This window comes from Bufo bufo, chromosome 4, assembly GCF_905171765.1.
Source record: "Bufo bufo chromosome 4, aBufBuf1.1, whole genome shotgun sequence".
Classification (NCBI taxonomy): Eukaryota; Metazoa; Chordata; class Amphibia; order Anura; family Bufonidae; genus Bufo; species Bufo bufo.
Window position 1 is genome coordinate 236,090,892 of NC_053392.1, and position 20,945 is coordinate 236,111,836.

The 20,945-nt window shown below is 43.1% G+C and overlaps 1 protein-coding gene across 2 annotated transcripts in view; it reads right to left on the bottom strand.

Moving 5' to 3' along the window:
- The window catches only part of TPRG1 (tumor protein p63 regulated 1), a 114,625-nt gene that overhangs the window by 55,090 nt on the left and 38,590 nt on the right, over positions 1–20,945 (bottom strand). For both annotated transcript variants that reach the window (XM_040428382.1, XM_040428381.1), the window contains exon 4: positions 14,010–14,186. In XM_040428382.1, coding sequence (XP_040284316.1) covers positions 14,010–14,186 — 177 coding nt within the window. The remainder of the gene's footprint in view (positions 1–14,009; positions 14,187–20,945) is intronic.

A 20,945-nucleotide genomic window follows, 5' to 3' on the forward strand; every position in this document is an offset into this window, starting at 1 on the left:
GGCATATGCACCCTGCATGGATTCCACTAGCGAATCTGTCAGACTGGCTGCCTAAAGGCTTGGTCTCCAGTACCTCTTCTGAATGAGCTTTTAAGCTGATTTATGACCACTCTGGTCATAAATCAATTTAGGAGAATGTTCAGGAGAACTTTGATTTGATCAGCTCCACCTAAGGCTACTTTCACATATGCGTTTTGCATGCCGGTTTTGAGATCCGGTAGGTACATCCCGATGCATCCTTTTCTTTCGGATGCGGTTGTATTAAATTGAAACCGAACAAACCGGATCCCACACTAAAAACATTCATTAATCAAAATGGATCAAAACAGATCCAACACCATTGACTTACATTGTTTTAAGAGCCGGATCTGGTTTGTTCGGTTTCGCAGACCAGACACAAAACCGCAGCTTGCAGCGGTTTTGTGTCTGGTCAGAAAACTGAACTGATCTGGTTTGTTCAGTTTTGTCCCAATTGACAATGAATGGGGACAAACCGGAAGAGTCTTCCCCCGGTTTTGAGATCCTATGCTGGATCTCAAAACGAGAATGCAAAAACGCAGATGTGAAAGTAACCTAATCTACAGTATCTCACAAAAATATTTACATTTTTGTAAATATTTTATTATATCTTTTCATGGGACAACACTGAAGATATGACAATTTGATACAATGTAAAGTAGTCAGTGTACAGATTGTATAACAGTATAAATTTGGTGTGCCCTCAAAATAACTCACACAGCCATTAATGTCTAAACCTCTGGCAACCCCTTAGTGAAAATGGCCAAATTGTGCCCAAAGTGTCAATATTGTGTGTGGCCACCATCATTTTCCACCACTGCCTTAACCCTCTTGGGCATGGAGTTCACAGTTTGCCACTGGAATCATCTTCCACTCCTCCACGACAACATCATGGAGCTGGTGGATGTTAGAGACCTTATTCTCTTCCACCTTCAGTTTGAAGATGCCTCACAGATGCGCAATAGGGTTTAGGTCTGGAGACATGCTTGGCCAGTCCAGCACCTTTACCCTCAGTTTCTTTAGCAAGGCAGTGGTCGTCTTGGAGGTGTGTTTCAGGTCGTTATCATGTTAGAGTACTGCCCTGTGGCCCAGTTTCCAGAGGGAGGGGATCATGCTCTGCTTCAGTATGTCACAGTACATGTTGGCATTCATGGTTCCCTCAATGAACTGTAGCTCCCCACAGCCGGCATCTCATGTAGCCCCAAACCATGACACTCCCTCCACTATGCTTGACTGTAGGCAAGACACACTTGTCTTTGTACTCCTCTTCTGGTTGCCGCCACACACTCTTGACACCATCTGAACCAAATATGTTTATCTTGTTCTCATCAGACCACAGGACATGGTCCCAGAAATCCATGTCCTTAGTCTGCTTGTCTTCAGCAAACTGCAGGCTTTCTTGTGCATCATCTTTAGCAGAAGCTTGCTTCTGGGACGACAGCCATGCAGACCAATTTGATGCAGTGTATGGTCTGAGCACCCGACAGGCTGACCCCACACCCCTTTAAACTCTGCAGCAATGCTGGTGGCACTTATACCTCTATTTTGAACAGACAACCTCTGGATAGGACGCTGAGCACGTGCACTCAACTTCTTTGGTCGACCATGGCGAGGCCTGTTCTGAGTGGAACCTGTCTTGTTAAACCGCTGAATGGTCTTGGCCACCGTGCTGCAGCTCAGTTTCAGGGTGTTGGCAGTCTTATAGCCTAGGCCATCTTTATGTAGAGCAGCAATTCTTTTTTTCAGATCCTCTGAGAGCTCTTTGCCATGAGGGGCCATGTTCAACTTCCAGGGACCAGTAGAGTGTGAGAGCGACAACACCAAATTTAACACATCTGCTCCCCAGTCACACCTGAGACCTTGTAACACTAACGAGTCACATGACACCGAAAAGGGAAAATGGCTAATTGGGCACAATTTGGCCATTTTTACTTAGGGGTGTGCTCACTTTTGTTGTCAGCGGTTTAGACATTAATGGTTGTGTGTTGAGTTACTTTGAGGGCACACCAAATGTATACTGTTATACAAGCCGTACACTGACTACGCTGAGGGGGTGTACTCACTTTTGTGATATACTGTACATGTAGTCTATGCTATTCACTATTATTTTCTTTATTCGTCTCATAAGCAAAATATTGAGCAACACTGGCGGCCACAAATGCACAGATTCAGATTTACACTATATATATATATATATATATATATATATATATATATATATATATAGACACCATTAATGAGCAATGCTGAGTGCAGGGCAGTCATGTGTAATGGATTACTGGAATAACTCTTTCCTCTGAACTACATCTCTGCCTATAATAAAGAAGTACAGAAACCCTCCATACAGCACTGATATACAACAAAGCATTTTCTCCATGACATCGTACCTGCAGCACAAAACAGCCCAGGTACATTTTCAATAGCCAGATCTCAAATCTGCCAGTTCCTTGGAAGAAAACGTGTGACAGCTTTAGTGGAAGGAATGTGGGACAGGCAGAGACACGCAGAGCCTCCATAACTTACATATATACACGTATTCATTCACAAGCTTCTTCGTAATTATCTTCCTTTGGGGAGGTTGCACTGAGCCAGTGGCACAGTATATTAACAAGATATAATTACATGATAAAAGCACATCCCTCAGACCCCACGCCCCATAAAAAAAAAAAAACACAGCCCTAACAACAGGGTGCCTGGAGTTATCCTAGTTCTGACTGCACAATTACAGAACTTGGAAGAGTCAAGTATTTAATTTGAGATTACCTCCTGCCTGTAGTACACTCAGCCTCCCCCACCTTAGCTCAGGGATAAATGCTTGGAAAATCTGATATGCTGACTTCAAAGCTACCAGACCACCATAAAAGATGACCCATTTTTGCCCTGCTGCGCCAACGCATGCAAGATGAATCTACAGGTGGAAAGTATGTGCCCTATGCAAACAACTCATTCCTCGCTTCAGACAAACCCCACACAAGAGACCTTGTTAACACACGGGTAATAAAGGGTCAAACAAACATTGGTTGTTAACCGAATGCTGGCTTGCACGGAGGTATAATATTTCAGTAGGACGAGATTCACATCTGCACTGGTTAGGAGCCTTCATCGCAGATGGCATCAAATTTGCCAGAAGAAATAGAGTGTGGGCAGTGTTATTTTTCTGGGGTAAAATCGCGGGCATCATGATGGAACACAACGGACCCCATTATAGGTCCAGCAGGTGGTGCAGGTGCCCGTTAAGCGATGGATTCAGCTATTTTTTTGAGCAGTGCATAATGTGATGGGAAAATTAATCCAGCCAGCAAAGGGAGCAATATGGATAATAACAATACATTAGTGTCTTGTATTAACTTTCTCTACATGATAAAAGCCACTTGCTGAAGTGAGACAACCCCTTTAATGGAATTTTACTGTATATTGATGGCCTATCATCAGGATAGGCCAGTGATGGCGGACCTTTTACAGACCGAGTGCCCAAACTGTAACCCAGAACCCACATAATCATCGCAAAGTGCCAACACGGTAATTTACCCTGAACACTACAGTCCAATGTATTATATCTTCCATGTACTTTATCCTTTAGCTATAATAGCCTGCCTATATTCAGTGCGCTGCTTGTGCCATTCATAGTGCATCCTGTGCTGATGAATGGCAGGAAAAGTCTAAGCCATATTGGTACACCATAGACTTTTTCCAGGGCATGAGTGCCCACAGAGAGGGCTCTGAGTGCCACCTCTGGCACCCATGCCATAGGTCCACCACCACTGGGATAGGCCATCAATATCTGAATGGCAGAGGTCGGACTCCCTGCTATCAGACACTGGAACTACACAGCTGCATCTCCTGGATAGAGCTCCTTACTGCAGCGCTGCTACTATGGAAGTAAATTTGTGTAGTTCTGCTATTGACTTCTGGCACTGGTGCAGAACAACAGATTAGCACCAATAAAATACTGATGGCTTATGCCAAAGATAGGCATCAATATAAAAGTACTGGCAAGTCTCTTTAAAGGGGTTCTATACTGTAATGTAATGGTGTCCAAAGGCCCGAATAAAACCAGAGTACAACACTGTAGTATACATGGAGAAGGTCTACTAGATAAAAATCCAAAGATATTTTGCATGGATATAACTAGTGTTGCTATATTACAAAAGTTTAGACGTTTTTTATGGTCATCCTCTCCATCAAACAGCATTATCAACACCTTTGGGAAGCAGGGGGCATAGGAGACTATATGGAAGAAAGTTTAGTATTTGGACCATGCATGTAATTAGGCTGCTTTCACACTAGGGGAGAGTTACTAATCAAAATGTAAAATCTGAGCGCAAACTAAGCGGACAAATAAGAGGTGTCAAATTAGACTAGACAGTCTAAGGCTACTTTTACACTTGCGTTCAGAGCGGGTCCGTCTGATGTCTGCTCAGACGGATCCGCTCCTATAATGCAGATGTTTGGATCCGTTCAGAACGGATCCGTCTGCATTATAGTTAAAAAAAAATTCTAAGTGTGAAAGTTGTTCAGACGGATCCGTCCAGACTTTACATTGAAAGTCAATGGGGGACGGATCCGTTTGAAAATTGAGCCATATTGTGTCAACTTCAAACGGATCCGTCCCCATTGACTTACATTGTAAGTCTGGACGGATCCACTTGCCTCCGCATGGCCAGGCGGACACCTGAACGCTGCAAGCAGCGTTCAGGTGTCCGCCTGCTGAGCGGAGGCTGAACGCTGCCAGACTGATGCATTCTGAGCGGATCCGCATCCACTCAGAATGCATTAGGGCTGGACGGTTGCGTTCGGGGCCGCTTGTGAGACTCTTCAAACGGAGCCCAAACGCTAGTGTGAAAGTAGCCTAAGGATGCGCCAGATTCATCAGCCAGCATCACCCAAGCTGTTTAAGTTTACTCTCTTACTTTTAGACAGTACTACTAATTCTGCCATTATGTGTTGTCATGATTTCCCAAATTATACATCCAACAGATGCCACTGCATAGGAATACATTGGTATCTGTCATCCATAGGCTACCACATGGTATATAGTCTTTTAGTGGATGGGGTAGCACAATTGTCTACACAATTTTAAACAGCAGAAAAAGAGGTATCCCAGTGGACGCACACCAGCCTGGCAGAGGCCAAAAACAACGCTCTTGGCTTCTGTAGGGTAAAGGAGGCCTATGGATATGTGTCAGGACACATACAGCAATTGGACACTGCTAATGCTAAACATGGTGGGAAAGCAGTGCCAGCACTATTATGATGGCGATTACACAGGTGGGAGAACATACAGTGCACATACTTCTACTAGCTGTGTACTACAGAGTCTGGTTCTGCAATGGATTCTATGTGCACAACAGATGAATTTTAGGACTTTAGTGACCTCTGCAGGAAAGAATCGGTAATACATAGCAGAGAACACCAACATGTTACAAGATGGTCATTCCCATTTTGCTTATGCTTGTTGCACAAGTACATATATGCTTACCTGGTGCTTGTCGTATAGTTGGTTCTGGAAAGGCAAATTATTCTTAAAGAGAAAATCACTTTAAATTTCTTTTTAATACCGCCTGATCTGCAGAAGTGTATGTAGAATAACCTGCTCTACAGTTACTTATCTGCACCACTGGAACATCCCAGAACGACATACCTGTGGTTGTTTAAGGGGGCTTATGAGCTTAAGAAAAACACAGAGAAGTACCTACTGTACGTGTGACTGAACGCTCACCACGTGATGCCACCTTTATCATGTTCCTTCTCTTCCCCAGCTCCGTCCACCACCCCTGTTTACAGCATTTCATCAGTTTTGTGCTGCCAGGCTTGCTGTGGTGGGACTACCATGTCAAGGACTACAGTTCCCATGATTCTTCACCCCTCTCATAGACATTGCCTCAATTTACAGCTGCCTGCATGAGGTGGATTCAGGAGTTTGCGCATGTGCCAGAGAGGGGGACAGTTCTGACCTCGTCCACAGAAGAAGGAACGTCCCACCAATAGCCAGGGCCGGAAACCTGGTGAAGGACGTGACATCGGCTGAAGGTGAAGGTGGAGTTTTTGGACAAGGTTCCAAAAACAATCTACGCAACTTTGAGCAACTTCAGAACGGTAAGCACATTACAACATTTCTCCTACCGGTGTGTTCTGCGTAATTAACCCTGTAGGGACGGGCCCAATTTTTGCTTTTGCGCTTTCAATTTTCCCAGCTAAGAATTTTAACATTTTCCATTCACATAGTAGGAGGGCTTAATTTTTGTGGGACAGGTTGAATCTGGTTATCGAATATTTAATTTACCAACCCTGTATTGGAAGGGGGGGAGGGGGGGGAGAGAGGATGTGGGGTGAAATAGAAAAAAAAAAAATAAAAAGTAATTCTGCCTTTTTTTTTTTTGTTTTGTGGGTCAGTGTCATTATACTTTACATATTGATAAAAAAAAAGGTAAAAAAAAAGATAGTGGCAGAGAAAACACAAAAGACATCTGCCCCCCCCCACACCCCCTCTACTTGGCAAAGTTACAAATGGCGATCACTAAATACATTTCCAGACTTTACCAGGGTTTCTAGTTAAAGGGGTTTTGTCACTTCAGCAAATGGCATTTATCATGTAGAGAAAGTTAATACAAGACACTTACTAATGTATTGTTATTGTCCATATTGTCTCCTTTGCTGTCCGGATTCATTTTTCCATCACATTATACACTGCTCGTATTCAGGGGTTATGGCAGATAACAGGCGGACAGAATGGGAGCAACTGCAGGTTTGCCTATGTGCGCTCCCATGGTCCCAGCCTTTTCTTATAGTGACAAGCACGGCCATTGCTGGAAAGAAGCAGTGTAGGATGAGACTGCAAAAAGCCAGCAAAGGAGACAACATGGACAATAACAATACATTAGTAAGTGCCTTCTATTAACTTTCTCTACATGATAAATGCCATTTGCTGAAGTGAGACAACCCCTTTAAATATAATCACGCTTTGCAAAGGAAATTCTTTCAACCCTTTTTTGCTGGAAATTCATTTAAAGGGATTCTGTCACCTCGTATAACACAAATTCAGATTTTAAACCAGTCATGCTCCACAGTTTACCTTGAATCGGCTGTGCTGTTTTTTTTATTGTAATCCGTCCAGCAGTTTTGCAGAAAAACGACTTTTATAAAACCCTGAAGGTGCCCAGAGGGGCGTTATGTTCCCCTTTGTGTGCCCAGTAACGCCCCTCTTACAGTGCCCAAAACGCCTTCCTCCAGAATCCCAAACCGCCCACAGCGTCTCATCCCTCTCCTTCCCCTCCCTGACGGCCGAGCAAAGTCTCGTGCAGACGCAGTACCCACTGAGGGCTGCGCCAGTGCGATTTCGCTAGCCTCCCATTTGTAAGACAGGCTTTCTTTTTTTTTTACTTGGGTAGTCTCAGGGAATACCCCTAAATTTACTAGTCCAAATGTCAAACAGGGGGTATTCTTCTGAAGAGGCCTACAGGCTTCAGACCCAGTCGGATGAGGAATGGGAACCCTCATCTGACGAATCTAGCGGGTCAAAATATGAACCTGTAGAAAGCAGTGGCAGTCTGACCCAAAGTTCGGACGAGGAGGTTGAGGTCCCTGATAGCACCAGGCGTACCCGGCCCCGTGTCGCTAGACCACAGGTTGCGCAGGATCCGTTTCAAGGGCAGCAGAGTGGTGCTGGCGCTGTCGGATTACGTGGTGAGGCATACACCAGCAGCGCAGCCCATCCTGGACCTAGTACCAGCACTGCCGTACAACATGGTGAAGTGGCGAGCACCAGAAGGGCAGTTGAAGCTGGTACGGTGGCACGTGCAGTAGTCACACCGTCGCAGCCACCGCAAAGACAGGCCCGTAGAGCCCCTAGAGTCCCTGAGGTGCTGGCAAACCCTGATTGGCAGCCCCCAACTTCAGCCGCACCTGTAGTTCCCCCTTTCACCGCCCAGTCTGGAGTTCGGGTTGAGACAGCTCAGATCGGTTCGGCCCTGGGATTTTTTGAGCTGTTCTTGACTGCGGAGCTCTTAGACTTAGTCGTGGCAGAAACAAATCGGTATGCCACTCAATTTATAGCCGCCAACCCGGGAAGCTCTTATGCCCAGCTTTTCCGGTGGAAACCCGTCCAAGTTTCCGAATGTAAAATTTTTCTGGGCCTTCTCCTCAACATGGGTCTAACCAAAAAGCATGAATTGCGGTCATATTGGTCGACGAACCCAATTCATCACATGCCCATGTTCTCTGCTGCTATGTCCAGGACACGTTTTGAGACCATCCTGCGTTTCCTGCACTTTAGCGACAACACAACCTCCCGTCCCAGATGCCACCCAGCTTTTGACCGGCTCCACAAAATTCGGCCCCTCATAGACCACTTCAACCAGAAATTTGCAGATTTGTATACCCCTGAGCAAAACATCTGCGTAGACGAGTCCCTTATACATTTTACCGGGCGCCTTGGCTTCAAACAATACATCCCAAGCGGTATGGGGTCAAATTGTATAAGCTCTGTGAAAGGGCCACAGGCGATACCCACAAATTTCGGATCTATGAGGGTAAAGATCAGACCCTGGAGCCGGTCGGTTGCCCTGACTACCTGGGGAGCAGTGGGAAGACAGTCTGGGACTTGGTGTCACCCTTATTTTTACACAAGTGTGCCCTTCTTCAGGCATTTGTTCTTAGAACAGATTGGCTGCTGTGGCACCGTGCGACCTAGTCGCCGGGGCTTCCCCCAACGGCTCGTTACCACCCGTCTTGCAAGGGGGGAGAGGGCTGCCTTGTGTAACGAAGAACTGCTCGCGGTGAAATGGAGAGACAAGCGTGACATTTACATGCTCTCCTCCATTCACGCAGACACGACAATCCAAATTGAACGGGCAACCAGTGTCATTGAAAAGCCCCTCTGTGTCCACAACTATAATGCGCTCATGGGAGGGGTGGACTTCAATGACCAGATGTTGGCTCCCTATTTAGTTTCCCGACGCACCAGACGCTGGTGTAAGAAGGTGTCTGTATATTTAATTCAATTGGCGATGTACAATAGTTTTGTTCTCTACAGTAAGGCTGGGAGAACACGATCCTTCCTCAAATTTCAGGAAGAGATCATCGAGAACCTCCTGTATCCAGAAGGTTCCGTGGCCCCATCCACCAGTGTAGTTAGCCGTCTACACGACCGACATTTCCCCAGTGTCGTTCCTGGTACCTCAACCCAACCGTCACCCCGAAAAAGATGTTGTGTCTGTAGCAGGAGTGGAATAAGGCGTGACACCCGCTATTTCTGTCCTGACCACCCTGCCCTATGCTTTGGAGAGTGTTTCCGGAAGTACCACACACAGGTACACTTAGCATAGGGATTGCATCTCACAGGACAGGCACACAGGGCTATTAGGGCCCTTTTACTCACAGCTGCTGCAAACCTCTCCTTTCACCTGGGATAAAGTGCATAATGTACTTCGCCACATCTTTGGGCGATTTGCGCTTTGCACATTGTCCCATGGGGAAGGAGAGGTTTGTCCTATAAAAAGGTAAAAAAAAAAAAAAAAAAATCGCCGGTAAGCAAAAAAGTTAACGTTCAGTTCAAAAAGTTAAATAAAGTTTATATGTTCCGTTCAAATTTTATTATAAAGTTAATAAATTTATTGCGTTGCGGCCTGGTTTTTTTTTTTTTTTTTTTACCTTCCAGGTGGACCAACCGATCGACAAGCTGCAGCACTGATGTGCATTCTGACAGAAGCATTGCGCTGCTGTCAGATTACACAAAAGTCGGTGTATGCGGCGCTGCAAGACGAGATTTCTCCTCTGCAGTAAAAGATACGTTTGCCGAGGCATATGAGCTGAGGAGGCGGCGGTGTTCATATGCTTTGGCAAACACTTTGTATATAAAAAATAAAAATAAAAAATCCCGGCAATGATTTATTCATTCACATCGATTGATGTGAATGGAGAAATCTGGTTTGCCAGGGCATACGGGCTAAGTGGGTATGGATGTTGGGCGGAGCTCCTATGTCCTGGCAGATGCCTTTCCCCTCTTTTTTTTTGGCAGAGATTTTTTCATCCACATTGATCGATGCGAATGAAGAAATCTGTGCTGTTAATTTTTTCTTTCAGCCCAGAGGCTGAACGGAAAAAAAAAAAATCTCATTACCCGTATGCTCAATATAAGGAGAATAGCAGAAACTCCTAATGCTGGCCATACATGTAATGATTGCGGAGACCCTCAAATGCCAGGGCAGTACAAACACCCCACAAATTACCCCATTTTGGAAAGAAGATACCCCAAGGTATTCACTGAGGAGCATATTGAGTCCATGAAAGATTTAAATTTTTGTCCCAAGTTAGCGGAAAGGGAGACTTTGTGAGAAAGAAAAATAAAAATACATTTCCGCTAACTTGTGGCAAAAAAAAAAAATTCGATGAACTCGCCATGCCCCTCATTGAATACCTTGGGGTGTCTTCTTTCCAAAATGGGGTCACATGTGGGGTATTTATACTGCCCTGGCATTTTAGGGGCCCTAAAGCGTGAGAAGAAGTCTGGGATCCAAATGTCTAAAAATGCCCTCCTAAAAGGAATGTGGGCCCCTTTGCGCATCTAGGCTGCAAAAAAGTGTCACACATGTGGTATCACCGTACTCAGGAGAAGTTGGGCAATGTGTTTTGGGGTGTCATTTTACATATACCCATGCTGGGTGAGAGAAATATCTTGGCAAAAGACAACTTTTCCCATTTTTTCATACAAAGTTGGCATTTGACCAAGATATTTATCTCACCCAGCATGGGTATATGTAAAATGACACCCCAAAACACATTGCCCAACTTCTCCTGAGTACGGCAATACCACATGTGTGACACTTTTTTGCAGCCTAGGTGGGCAAAGGGGCCCACATTCCAAAGAGCACCTTTCGGATTTCTCCAGCCATTTTTTTTACAGATTTTGATTTCAAACTACTTCGCACGCATTTGGGCCCCTAAAATGCCAGGGCAGTATAACTACCCCACAAGTGACCCCATTTTGGAAAGAAGACACCCCAAGGTATTTCGTGATGGGCATAGTGAGTTCATGGAAGTTTTTATTTTTTGTCACAAGTTAGTGGAATATGAGAATTTGCAAGAAAAAAAAATAAAAATAAATCATCATTTTCCGCTAACTTGTGACAAAAAATAAAAAGTTCTATGAACTCACTATGCCCATCAGCGAATACCTTAGGGTGTCTACTTTCCGAAATGGGGTCATTTGTGGGGTGTTTGTACTGTCTGGCCATTGTAGAACCTCAGGAAACATGACAGGTGCTCAGAAAGTCAGAGCTGCTTCAAAAAGCGGAAATTCACATTTTTGTACAATAGTTTGTAAACGCTATACCTTTAACCAAATCATTTTTTTTTTTACCCAAAGACATGTAGAACAATAAATTTAGAGAAAAATTTATATATGGATGTCTTTTTTTTGCAAAATTTTACAACTGAAAGTGAAAAATGTCATTTTTTTGCAAAAAAAATCTTTAAATTTCGATTAATAACAAAAAAAGTAAAAATGTCAGCAGCAATGAAATACCACCAAATCAAAGCTCTATTAGCGATAAGAAAAGGAGGTAAAATTAATTTGGGTGGTAAGTTGCATAACCGAGCAATAAACTGTGAAAGTAGTGTAGTGCAGAATTGTAAAAAGTGGCCTGGTCATTAAGGGTGTTTAAGCTAGGGGGGCTGAGGTGGTTAAAAACATTGAGCCGTTCTATCACAAAGGGTTAACTGTTTTTCTAGCTGTGTGAATCCTACTTTTTATTTTCACTTTGTGTTCTAATATCTCTAAATTAATCTATAAATATATATGCAGTAAGGGCACATAAATGGACAATTAAAACACCCTGTAACATGTGGCATAACACATGTGTATCACCTATAGACCTTTAAAGCAGACTGCAATGTGTCTGAGGACCAGCACAACAAGTGCAGCAAGCCCATGAGGATCAGTGTAGTGGAAATGTACTTTGAAGAATCAGGCCATAAGTGAATGTATAAAAGGCTCTTTTATAAATGCAGTTTCTGGCAGGTCGGATGGCTGTATGTTGACACTTGTGGGTAGGGATGAGCGAATCGACTTTGGATGAAACATCCAAAATCGATTTGCATAAAACTTTGTTCTAATGCTGTACGGAGCAGGAACTCCGTACAGTATTAGAATGTATTGACTCCGATGAGCCGAAGTTATTGCGAGACTTCACACAATAACTTCATAAATTAATTTGTACTGTAAAAAAAAACATTTCCCGAACTCTGGTTCGATTCGCTCATCCCTACTTGTGGGCATAGGTGTCGACTGTAAGGGCTGTTTCACACGAGCGGATGCCGTGCGTGACATCCGCTCCGTGAATGACAGCCAAGACCCGATGCGGACAGCAGAAGCACGGAGCAGTAACATGACTGATAATGCTCTTTGCCTCTCTGTGATCTCTTTACTACGAAATCACAGTGAGATAAAGTTGTCACTGTGATTTCGCAGTAAAGAGATCATAGAGAGGCACGGAGCATTATCAGTCATGTTACTGCTCCGTGCTTCTGCAGTCTGCATCGGGTCTTGGCTGTCATTCACGGAGCGGATGTCACGCACGGCATCCGCTCGTGTGAAACAGCCCTAAGGTTCAGACTTGAGCTTTATCTGGCCTAGTAGTGGTATAGGTAATGGGTGTCTGAGCTGTCGGCCCTCACCTTGCAGCAGTGTTTGTAAAGCAGTATTTTGCTGATCACTCTGCTGTCTTGTCTCTCAGGTGCTTCCTTGAAGCCAAATCTTTTTGGCCTCTCTGGAGAATCATATATCTTTGCCTGGAACAGGAGCTCTTGCATGTGCTTACTCTCCTCTCTAAAGGGTGTATTAGATACCCTGATCACACAGACTATTGTCAGGAGGGAAGTGTTCCCTCCCTGCAATCGCCTGCACGCTTGCTGAGGAGATCACTGCTATTACATGCAGCGATCTCCTCAGCAAAATGGGGAGGGGAGATCACTATGCCACCGCTCGTCCCAATGGTGTATAGTGGTTTGCCGGCGGCAGACCGTATTTAGAAAGCACAATCTGCCACCGACAAATCCTGATCTTTCAGCATACTGAAAGATCTGGATTGCCCAATGAATGAGTGTTTGCTTGTTTATCGGGCAATCGGCAGCAGTATTACACTGCAAGATGATCACTAACGAGTGACGTTCATGCGAACGCTCATTAGTGATCATAAGGCAGAAAATCTGCCCATCTTATACACCTTTAACACTACTTTCTCCCCCTCCTGGCAGGAAGCAGGACCAGTCCACTCCTATCAAGAGGGGAGGAAAAGGGTGGTTAACCCTGTTCCTGCCAACCACAACTCCTCTTGCTGTTTGCTGGGGACAAACACAGAATTTTATGGAGCTATCTGAATGCAAGTCACTAATATTTAGATGAGATTCCGCATTAATTTCTCATAGGAGTCACTAACAAGATGAAGCAACTTTGAAATCTAACAATGAATAGGTATGCTTAACATGCCTCACTACATGCCTGTATTTGTTAAACAATACGAGCTCTTAATACACCGTGTGAACCAGAAATTACTTTGACTCCTGCCTGGCTAGTGACCCAACGCGTCCCTATAGTGCTACCTTCCATCCGGGGTCCATACGCTGTGTGGTATGTATACGCTGTGTGGTATGTATGTATAAAATGGCTTTTACAAATGCCATTATCAATGCCACTGAGCTGAAGGTGCCTCTGATGAAAGATGGCACTAGACACGCGTAGGGTCAGTTTCATTAGCTAGTGAGGCAAGTAGGGAAAAGTCTGTTTTTAGGGACAGAAAACACGATACTCCTCCCTACACATTCTGTTCTGATGGAGAATCTAGCTCACACGCACCGTCCCCATTTCTATAAAACCTATTAGGAAAATTGCTGATATACTGTAGAGTCCTCGCTGAATACAATTAGAACCCAGCTCAGCGATGAAAAGGTCTACCGCACTGCATATTTTACCAGAGTTTTAAGAGTTGCACACTTACTTGTCTAAAGACTTTTCTGGAAATATGAATGGTCCACGGCATATCCGGTCTATGAAGTTGAGAGGAACCTTCTGGATTTGTTGGCAGCACAGCATGATGAAGTCGTACTTGCAGATAAAAAGGTTATTGGCCGTTATTAGGACAACACGTTCCTTCTCATTGTTCCAGTGATCAATTCTATGGGGAAGAAAAGACAAGAAATACATCAGAGCACTAGTGGCAACATAAGAAGCTCTATACTGTACATGCATTTTGGAGTTTGACCTCAAGGTGGCAGCATTTTGTCAATCTAGATAACCAGAGGGAAAGAAACTGCATGCCAGCTTTTTAATTTGACATTATGGTGATTATTCATTCTGAAATCTTGTTAAAAAATATCTCCCATCTGGATTATGAACAAAACTGTAAAACCTCACAAGTTTCTGTGAGTGCCTGTCTTCATTTAGAAAGATTCTGACAGCCCCAGAGAATGTGAAAATAGGAGAAAAATATATATAATGCAAGCAGCTTTTTAACTAGGAAGAACATTTTACAAATCCCACACAAATCCAGACTATCAAGTGGGAATAAGAAGTCCCTGTATATAAAGCAGGCACACTGATACTGAGAAGTTGTCCGGCTAAATAGAATCCTAGTATCATTGTGCGTCTTATGCCATTATTGCAGGATCTTGGCATGCCATTGCTACATCTGCTGGTGGCTTATGTCTGCAAGACAAGGCATCATCGCACGATCCCACATGTCAACATGCTATTGGTCTCAGTGTGCCGTCTCAGTAGGAGTCAAATGTCAGAGTGACCTAGTAGAAAGAGTCCAGATGTCAATGTGCCATTATTGTGGAGGTCATTTACGAACAGATACACACAACTTTTGTGGCATATGTCTGGCGCAAATTCAGAATCTGCGACTTCCTCCGTGCTCACGCCAGGTATAAAAAAAAAGGGGGTGGCGTGGGCAGGAAAGGGGAAGCTGTCTTACATTTAGAATTGGGGGTTGATACGCCAAAGTTATGTAGAGGCCGGTGCATCTACACAACTTTGGCAACCCTCTGCCAGCGCAGGGGTGGTCTACAACGCCGGTCTTTACACCATTGTTGTAGCACCCTAAAATATACCAGATTTGCAGGACTCAAGGAGTCAGTGTGATCTAGCTGAAGGCCTCAAGTGTCATGAGTTCTATTACTACAAAATGCCAAATGTCAGAATAACCTCATTGTGGGTCCATACTACTAACAATATGAACCTTCTCTAACATCAGTCATGTCTCATCTCAACAATACTGTATTGGTATTGCTTTGTAATAGTCGGGCCAGAAGGGAGGATCTCAAAGAAGCTTGGAATTAAATCCAAAAGGCATTAAAGGGGCTGCCCGCTTTATTTATATTGATGACCTATCCTCAGGATAGGTCATCAATGTCAGATCGCTGGAGGTCCGACTCCCTGCACTTCCGCCGATAGGCAATGTGAAGAGAAGATAGCTCTTGTACGAGCGCTGCCTTCTCTGCACCGTTTACCGCTGCAACTGCAGCAGTGAAAAGCTGTAATTACAACTAAGCCGTTCCATTCACTTCAATGGGACCGCTCCTTCCTATTAGGATTAATACTACAAAGCCGTCCCATTGAACTGAATGGGACAGGATAGGTGCAATTTCAGCTGCTCACCACTGTGGCCAGCAAGCGTGGCCTTCTCTTCAAACAGCTGATCGGCGGGGGTGTCGGGAGTCGTACCCCCGCCGATCTGATAGTGATAGCCTATCATATAAATAAAGCGGACAACCCCTTTAACCCTTTCTACCCTGGGCCAGTTTTCGCCCTCTTGCCCAGGCCATTTTTTGCAAATCTGACATGTAATCACTTTATGTGGTAATACCTTTGGAACACTTTTACTTATCCAAGCTGTTCTGAGAATGTTTTCTCTTGACAGTGGTGAATTTGAGTCAATATATTTTTCCTTTATTTATAAAAAAAAAATCTCAATTTTCTAAATTTGAATTTCTCTACTTTTAAGACAGATTGTAATGCCTCACAAAATAGTTATCAGTCATTCCCCATATGTCTGCTTTATGTTGGCATCATTTTGTAAATGTCATTTTATTTTTTTAGGAAGTTAGAAGTTTAGAAGCCATTTTTTTAACATTTTCAACAAAATTTCCCAAACCATTTTTTTAAGCACTAATTCAGATATAAAGTGATTTTAAGGGGCTTATATAATGGAAACCACCCATAAATGACTCCATTTTAGAAACTACACTCCTCAAACTATTCAAAACTGATGTTACAAACATTGTTAACCCTTTAGGTGTTCTACAAGAATGAAAGAAAAATGGAGGCGAAATTTCATTTTTATGCAGATTTTTCATGTTAATAATTTTTTTCCTGCAACACAGCAAGGGTTATCAGCAGACTAAACCTCAATATGCATTACTCTGATTCTGCAGTTTACAGAAATACCCCATATGTGGTGGTAAACTGCTCTATGGGCACGTGGCAGTGGTCAGAAGGAAAGGAGCACCATATGGATTTTGTGCCGGAAAAAAAAAAGACCCTGACGCACCTACAGTGGAAATCCTCAAAGAGTGACCCCATTTGGGAAACTATACCCTTCAAAGAATATATTAAGGGGGATACTAAGCACTTTGACCCCCTAAGCGTTTTACGGAATTTGGAAACACTTAGCTGTGAAAATTAAAGTTTCTTTAGCCCCAATTTTTTTCATTTTCACAAGGGGTCCCAGGAGAAACAGGAGAAAAACAGGAGAAAAAGCACCCTGTAATTTGTTACTCATTTTCTCCTGGATACGGCAGGTAAACTGCTGTGGGGGCACGTGGCAGGATTTAGAATGGAATTTTTTGGACGATTGTCTTCGGTAGGGTCTAATTTTTTTGCAGGATGAGATGAGGGTTTGATTGGTACCATTTTGGGGTACATACGCCTTTTTGATTGCTTGGTATTACACTTTTTGTGAGGGAAGGTGATAAAAAAATGGCTGTATTGGCACTTTTTTTTTTACTGCATTCACCTGACAGGGTGGATCAGGTGATATTTTTATAGAGCTGGTCGATACAGTCGCGGAAATACCTAATCTGTATACTTTTCTCTTTTTTTTCCTATTTTTATTATTACTTAAAGAGGACCTTTCACCAGTTTTTACTTTATAAAAGCGATACCTTTCATAGATGTCAAATCGATAATTTTTTTCATGATATGCTCCTTTGTTGCACCGCTGTGCCCCTCGTTCTGTTTAGGCGCCCTGTATGCTAATTAATGGCATCGGAACAGGGAGGAGACATCAGCTTTTCTCAGTGGGGGGTCTCTTCTAACTGGCTGTGGCGCTGTCCCATCACAGCGGAGCGCGTCACAGCCATTGAAAAAAACAGCTCACCTTCTCCCTGGCTGTGACGCTCTCCGCTGTGATTGGATCGCGGCACAGCCAGGGAGAAGGAGACCCTCATTGAGAAACTCTGGCGTCTCCTCCTGTACCGATGCTCAGTATTAGCATACTGAGCGCAAAAAATACAGGGGGGCACAGGAGCGATATTTAAAAAAAATCCGGCAAAGTGGCAGCATTAGCGGGTACCCCGCAAGTAAAGGTATTTATCTCAATTAATATAAAACCGTGAAAAGGTCCTCTTTAAATAAAAAATATATATATCTCCCCCATATGTTTGGTATCGCTGCGTCCATAATGACCCGCACTACATACCGGTAAATATAATATAAATTAACCCATACAGTGAACGCAGTAAAAAGAATAATAAAAAAAATAATAAAAAAAAAAAAAGGCAGAATTGCCACTGAAAAAAGTTAAGCAATCAAAAAGTTTAATTTACTCCAAAATGATAGCAACAAAAACTACAAGTCGTCCTGCAAAAATCAAGCCCTCTCACAACTCCATAGAAAGAAAAATAAAGTTGTGTGTGTTGGGAAGTAGCGATGAAAAAAAGGTTCTTTATTTTAAAAAAAAAAAAAAAGAAGGGGTTTTATTGCACAAAAGAAGTAAAAAAAAAAAACATGTATTTGGTATCGCTGTAATCGTACTGACCCAGAGAATGAAGATATTATGTTATTTATACCGAAAAATGAAAGCCGTAACATTTATAATGCAAAAAACTCAGCGGCAGTATTGCTATATTTCCCATCTCCCTCCCAGGAAGAGTTAATAAAAGATAAATCAGAAAGTTATGTGTACCCCAAAATGACATCACTAAAAACTAAAACTTGTCCTATAAAAAAAACAAGCCCTCATACAGCTATATAAACGTAAAAAAAAAAAAAGGGTATAGCTCTTGGAAGGTGACAATGAAAAAAAGGGAAGAAAAAGGCTTGGTCAGTAAGGCCCAAAACAGGCTGGTCACTAAGGGGTTATTCGCTTGTCGACCACCCACTGACCCTAAACTTCCTTGCATAGATCACATCTGCACGCTAATCGTGCAGCTGCTGCAGCAGGGAGCCTGAGGTCAGTGACAGCAAGGCTGCCCATAAAGAATGAGTGCTGGGTATAGAGATCAGGAAGTGGCAATGCAGCTTCTTACTGCTTCAGTCCCAGTGATCATGTGATTGATTGAGCTGCTGGGTCTTACATCTCTGCAAACCACTCTGAGGACTATATTCTATTCCCTCTGTAAATGGGACTATTATGTCATCCCCAGTACAGGAGACATCAGACAAAGCAAAAAAAAAATTTAATATATATAATATATAAATAAAAGACAAATTAAATAAATAAAAAAGGTCACCACATACCATGTCACAGCTTCTAGCCCTGCCCCTGCGAGCATTACCAATATGCCCCATATAACAAAACAACAGTTATGGATAGGGGACATCATTTAAAAGATTTTAGATGTGCTTTGTGCAATTAATAAAAAAAAATAAAAAAACATCTGAAAAGTTTTTTTTTTTTTCCATTTTCCTATGTATAAAAAAAAATTACTAAAATAAAAATGACATAAAATATAAAGCCCCAGATATCACGAAAAAATAAATAAAAAAAGGAGGGGCAAAAATTATTTATGCATGTACTAAAAAAATGGAAAATGCACCTGGTCACAAAGGGAGTAAATGGCCTGGTCTTAACTGGTTAATGGTTACACAGTAACAAGGATGTCCATCTGCTCATTTTTCCATCCATGCGACTGATGTTCTTTCCTCTCATCATTTTATCCACTAGGACAGCTCCCAAAATGCAGTACAAAGCTCTTGTGGTACTCTATGCGAGGAGGCTCTATACCACAGGGTAAGAGGCAACTTAGTCCTCGTTCACATTTCTATTAAAGGGGTTATCGGATTCAACATCATACAACAGCTCAACCATGTGCCGGGCCCCTCAGAGCGAATATACTTACCCCACTCCCGGTCCCCGCACCGTCACTGCTCCCTGTACACGGATGAGCAGCCAATGGGTGTTGTGGGTGATGCTAGTGAGGCTCGTCCCTATCTGCCATTGGCTGCTCCCCTCCGACACTGAATGTTTTCATCTGTGTACAGGGAGAAGCACAGGCGGCGGTGCAGGGACCAGGAGCGGTGCAGGGAGCGGGGTAAGTATATTCCCTCTGAGGGGCCAGCCACATGGGGGATGGAGGGGGAGGGGGCTGTTGTATGATGTTGGATAACCCCTTTAAGGAGATCTGGCGCAAATGCTGGCTGTCAGCTAGATGAAAAAAATAAAATAAAATAAAATAAAACCATGTTGCTTGCAATGTTTGTTTTGTCTGACTGAAACCTGGCATTTATGTCTGAAAGTGACTGGATCACTGCCGGACCTCATTAGTCAATAGACATCTGACAGTGAAGTAGAGAATCCAGCGAGATCCAGAAGGCTGCTCTGAGCCGGAGATGTGAACATGGCCTTATCTTTGACCGTGAATACTGTATAATAAAATAGATAATTTGGGCTGCACTCACTGTCCAGGTGATGAGGTGCTTAGGTGGAGTGGATATAATCCAGACATAAAGAGAGAACCAGACAAAATTAAGTTATTTTTATTTTATGACAAATCCTCCAAAAAGAAGCAAAAAAGGAATAAATTGCCAATAACATGCCTCCAGCTTTCCCCGCAGCGCTCATACACTGCCACGGGGACCATCTCATTTACCTCTTCCTCCTACTTGTGACCAAAGTCAGTCTGTGACCGAAACATCAAAGAAAAACAGTCACAATCTAATTATTGGCAATTATTCCTTTTTTGCTTCTTTTTGGAGGATTTGTCATAAAATAAAAATAACTTCATTCTGCATATAACCCTTGAGTGTGCAGTAGGCCTGCACAATATATCGCCAAAGCAATCGCAATAAATCGCAATCGCCAATTGGCCGACCCAAAAATGCTGCAATTGTATTACCATATTTTTCGCTTTATAAGACTAACTTTTTCCCCCCAAAAGTGGGGGGAAAATGGCAGTGCGTCTTATAAAGCGATGGTTGACTTTTTACGTGGCTGACACGGATGTATCGCCGGCCGCTATGTTGCACAGCGCGGCCGGCGATACATCAGTTACAGTGCGGGGAGGGAGGAGGGGCTGGAGGCAAGTCGGTATTTTAATGAACAAATGTTCTTCTATTTATTCTGTCTATCTGTTCTGTGCAGTGCTATTAAGAAAATGGCAAGTTTTGTATTTTGTACTTTTGCAGTAATGCAAATTTGTTATTTACTTTAGTAAAAGAGGTTTTATTTTGAAAAACACTGTGCATTTCAGTTCCTGAGTTGAGCATAACTACATTTCAGCATTATCAGTAATTTGGGTGCTTTTTGCCTTGAAAATCCAAGCAAATAGACCTCTAGCACAATTCCCTTAAAATATTGCATCGCATACAGGGAGTGCAGAATTATTAGGCAAGTTGTATTTTTGAGGATTAATTTTATTATTAAAACAACAACCATGTTCTCAATGAACCCAAAAAACTCATTAATATCAAAGCTGAATATTTTTGGAAGTAG